Below are 5,260 nucleotides of genomic sequence, written 5' to 3' on the forward strand. Positions count from 1 at the left end.
ACACACACACACACACACACACACACACACACACACACACACACACAGCTTCTTCAGTCCTCCCCTCTAGACCGAGGCCCATACAACCCTCTCTTTCTTTTTTCTTTCTTTCTTTCACTTGTCTCCCTTCCTCCCCTTCTGTCTCTGTCCATTTAATATTTTATTAGATTTACATGCACTTCCTCAGTGGAAGTGTGCAAACTTATCAATGGATTAATATGCTCATACAAATGCACATTTGTTTCACTTTTTTTTTAAATGTCTTTCAGTGAATTTATCATTTTGTCCTTTTAATATGTGTGTGTGTGTGTGTGTGTGTGTGTGTGTGTGTGTGCATCTTGGAGGCTCTTGCACCTTGCATCTGTTCTAGCTGGCAGAGCTTCCAGGAGTCTTGTGTGCCGGTCTCAAACAACGGCAGCTTGTTTTGCCGACCCCAACACTGAACTGATGCACACATTCAAACACGCCAAGACAACAAGAGTGAGAGCTGAATTCCAAACCGAACCCATTACTTGGAGATCACGGTGGAGGTTAAAGTAGAAGGGAAAGAAAGAGCGTGCATGCAGCCGGGGCTGAACAAAGGGGACGGCAAGATGTGAAATGAAGCTTTACAGGAAAAATATTCACAGTGCTTTATTTATTTTTTTCCAGAATGCAGCATACTGGAATCCATGTTTCAGTCCTCCCAAAGCTTGGAATGTTTAATTTGATTTAAAGTATAAACAAATGCAACAGAAGTGAATCTTTGTCTCTATTTCCTTTGCTGTTAAAGCCAAAAAAAAGAAAGGAAAAGGAAAAAGTGGCATTTTAATCCGTGGAAGTCTAAAGCAAATTTGGTATTACTTTTCGAACTTAATCTCTAGAGACTCCCGGCCAACATTACATTACGTCTCACAAACCAACACATTTTTGGGCCGGTAACAAAAATGGGCCATAAACATGGAAAATAGCTGATTGTAAAAAAACACTTTTTTTGTCCTTCTGCCTCATTAAAAGATTTATTCAGCAGCTCTGGTTTCACGCAGAAACCAACACAACAGCTCTGAGACGTATTTAAGTCTCGACATTAGAGCCGGAGGAACCTCGTTCTGTGATCGGCTCGAGGGCGGCGATTGCATCAGAGACTCCGCAGGCGCTACGGCAACACTGGGAGGTCTTGAAAATATTACATCAGAGAGAAAGGTATACATCGTAGTAGTAGATTTGGGTCGTATAAATACGTGTCACCGCACTGAATCACTCCGCCACCTGCCACTGAGTACACACAGCTGAACTGGACGCACATGAAGGCCCTAAAAAATCTCCACCACGATTGTTTTTCCATGTGGCTCGAGGTCGTGCAAGCTGGAGGCAGGGAAGGAGTCAAACCGCAGAGAGACACACGGGTGTATGTTATATTACACAATTCATCCGACCTGCAAAACCTTCACTCTCAACAGTTATTTTACGACTTCCCCTCCTGGCAAACGTAAGCATGAATGTTCAAAAAAAATAAATGAATGATGGTTGCATTTCGGCAACTCTCAGCGCTTGGTGGAGGTGAGGAAAAGGTTGTGGTCTTGGTGAAGAACTGAAAAAGTCAACGCTCACTTGAAGCGTAAGCTGGTGACGCTTTTTCAGTGTTTCACCAAACTGCCCAACAGTTTTATTAGCCTAACACTAATGTATCCCGACTTCCTACCTACTAATTCTGTGAGTCATATAACTTAAAAGGGTGCCTTTGATTGCCAAAAATATATATTTATCCAGGGAAAATAAATAGTTTCCTTTAAAACATATTTAGCATAGTATATAAATGTATTTTGCTCTCACGTGTTTGGTTGGAAACAACATGCATTTCGTCTCCTCAACAGCTCGGAGACAAAAACCCCAAACCTCCTGACTCCCAGCAGGACAGTTCGAGCAGGATGACACACACACACACACACACACACACACACATATCTCAGCCCCAGTCACATGTCAAACCAGGGCATAATTAAGAGTTTAAACAAATACAATTTCACCTCTGATCCTGTAATCCTGATCTGTTGGACTGTGTGTGTGTGTGTGTGTGTGTGAGAGAGAGTGTGTTGGGGGTGCATGGTGAGCCCAGTCAAGGCCCCTCTGTCCCTGAGGACTCACAACCTCTGTCAACACAAACTTAGGGCCACACACACAAACACACACACACATCCGTGTACTTCTATCTTTGTGAGAACACTCATTGACATAAAGCATTACCTAGTCCTGGGGTGGCCAAACTATGGCCCTCGGGCCAACTGCGGCCTGTTGATTATTTGTAAATGACCCGTGGAGATTTTTTTTTTAAATGAACAAGAATATGGCCTGAGCATATTTATAATAAATTGCACTGTATGTACACTGCACATCATAGTTTAAACACTAGATGTCGAGTGCATTTAGTTGAGTTATCGTCGTCTCAACCTCTTGACACAGAAATCAATGTTTTACTATTTCTGCTTGTTCTGTTTGTTACATCTTAATATTAGATTTATGGATTTGCATCTTACGTATACGGATAATGATTATTAATATTAATAATAATTAAGTGGGCCCTTAGTCCATGAACAGAAACCAATATTTGTCCATTTCTACCTGTTTAAACTTTACTTTTTACAGATTTACACATTAACATCATCATATTTTAAGTGGGTGAGTTTGAAATTTGTTACATTTTGTAAGATGTGGGCACGCCAGTAAACGACTGTAATGTCAAACATTAAACAGTTTACTCCTGTTGTTATGATAGGAAAGTCATGTTCTATGACATGTGGTTTTCTGATGTAGATTCACAGATTTTCTTGCAGTGTATCTTGTTGAAAAAACTACATATTTACTATTGTTTGGCCTGTGATTCCTTACATTGTTCTCTAAATAAAAGGGTTTGGTCCCCACTGCCCAAGCCCCTTACCCTTACAATAACCCTGAACTGAACCTAATTCTAACCCAAACGTTAAAACCAAGTCGGATCCCTAAAAGGGATTTGAAATAGTGAGGACCGGCCAAAATGGCCTCACTTTCCAAAAGTCCTCACAAAGATAGATGTACAAGTACACACACACACAGGGACAACGTAGCCTTTATGAATCCATGAATTTATCCCACGCCGTTGAAATGAGGCTCTAGTTGTCGGCGCAGAACAACAAGCAGGAGGTCAACAGTTCTGATGTGAAGGAAACTCACTGAGATGTCACTCAGCAGATAAAACTCCTGTTACCGTTGTGTGTGTGTGTGTGTGTGTGTGTGTGTGTGTGTGTGTGTGTGTGTTTGTATATCAGCGCATGTGTGTTTTAACATTATGAAAGACTGGTCCATCCATCCATTCATTTTCCTGTTCATCGCTGTTCATGGTCTATTTTCATTGTTTCTCATTCATCCACCGATGACCCCATCCATCCATCCATCCACCATTCAAATATATTGTTCTGCTGATGAAGCAAAATTCCTTCTTATTACACTTTAACACTGTTAACAAAAAAGCATCGGGGATGCATTTTGTATTTCATGTGGCGGTACTTTGATATTTGATGGCAAATTTTGATATTTTGGCCAAATACAAATTGTTCACCATGTTTAGGAAAAATAGGCACATAAAATGTGTTATTGCATTCAAATGATTCCTTTTATTGTACCGTTGTGTTTTTTGATTGTCTGTTTTAGTCGTATAAATTCCGTTTTATTTGTTGAATGAAGTGAGTGAGCGAATTAACAGTGTAAAAGTATCTAAGGATGAAGTTTCACTCTTTTTTCACCAGCCCTTCATCTCTCCATCCATCTATCCATCTATGATGCGGAGCAGCAGCAGCGGTGGTTCAGGGGTCTTACCTGGGTAGAAGTCTTTGGATTTGGACAGTTTGATGGTGGCTCCGGTCTCTTTCTGCAGCTGGACGATGGTCTGACCTCCCTTGCCGATAATGGAGCCCGCCGCATAGCTGGGAATCAAAACCTTCAGGAAGTACTCGCCTTCCTCTGCAGCAGAAAACAGGAAACAGGAAGTCAGAGAGAGAGCCACTGCAGTTCATGTTGTTTTTAACTTCAAATAAAGCTGAAGAAGAAACATAATACTAAACGCTACAGTGTGCATCATTAGTTTGTTTGAACCTTTGCCCTCATGCCTGCCGTTTCTTTCTATAGTTTTCTTGAGTTTATGACAATTTTTGGCAATTTTACTAAATGTCTGTCAGTGACAAAACAGATGCTGCAGCAGAATCATTTTTCTCCCTCTCAACCGACCATCCGAAGCTCCGCCAAGCCGCCTAAATCCATCCAATCACATCGGACGATGACTGATATCCATGACAACTAATTATTCCCACAATCTGATAATTAACGGTGTCTCTTCCCCTTTTTTTTCCTCTCCGCTCATCCATTTGTGCGAGCCTCTAAACGCTCTCTCCAGATTGGTCTGATCTAATTTCGGCGTCTCGGGGCCGTGAGGAATCTGGTCCTCGTCAACCACCTCGACGTGAGGGAGAGGGGGTGGCTGATGAAAAAAACACTGCCCGTTGCTTTTTTTATCAAAGCTAATCAGATTTGACCGACGCTTCCGGATGCGACGCCTCGCTAAGGCGCATAAAAGCACATGCCCGCCACGACACACAAACACACACACACACACACATGTATTAACACGTGCAGAAAAGCCCACACAAAGAAAACACGAAGCAGACGAGCACAGAGTCAGACGTCTGTACCCATTTCTTCCTCATCACTTTCACAGCTGATCCATCTGACCTTTGACATCCAAACAAACTAGGAGGTGTGACATCAAGGCAGTTTTGGGGGGACGTCATCCCGCACAACCTTGTCTTCTACAACGTTACTTTCCCATGCAATTAAACTACATTATTACATTTTTTCTTCAGTGCTTTCAGCAGCATAACTAAATTCCATTCACCTGCATTTTGCAATTAAGTATCGTAATTTAATTTCAATATCCCAAATCCACGACAAATAAGTCAACGTTGACTTTTGGTTTTCAGTGTTTGTTTGACTTGTCCTCCTCACACGGACTTCCATTGACTATGATTGGAAAAATATTTGTGACTGAAAAGTAAAACAATGCAGATTAATCTTGATGTCAGTTGGAGCTAAAGCTAAAAAAAACTTCAGTGGCTCTCTGTTGTATTTGCATGTGAATCGAGAGGTTCGGTCTGGATCACAGACTCAACCTCACAGACTCAACCTCACAGCCTCAACCTCACAGACTCAACATCACAGCCTCAACCTCACAGCCTCAACCTCAGACTCAACCTCA

At 41.8% G+C, this 5,260-nt stretch overlaps 1 protein-coding gene across 2 annotated transcripts in view; it reads right to left on the reverse strand.

Moving 5' to 3' along the window:
* nova2 (NOVA alternative splicing regulator 2) overlaps positions 1 to 5,260 on the reverse strand; it is a 78,778-nt gene that overhangs the window by 57,218 nt on the left and 16,300 nt on the right. For both annotated transcript variants that reach the window (XM_031863621.1, XM_031863622.1), the window contains one exon: positions 3,829 to 3,972. In XM_031863621.1, the coding sequence (XP_031719481.1) occupies positions 3,829 to 3,972 (144 nt within the window). The remainder of the gene's footprint in view (positions 1 to 3,828; positions 3,973 to 5,260) is intronic.

Source organism: Anarrhichthys ocellatus, unplaced genomic scaffold, assembly GCF_004355925.1.
Source record: "Anarrhichthys ocellatus isolate YVR2014 unplaced genomic scaffold, GSC_Weel_1.0 scaffold29, whole genome shotgun sequence".
NCBI lineage: Eukaryota > Metazoa > Chordata > Actinopteri > Perciformes > Anarhichadidae > Anarrhichthys > Anarrhichthys ocellatus.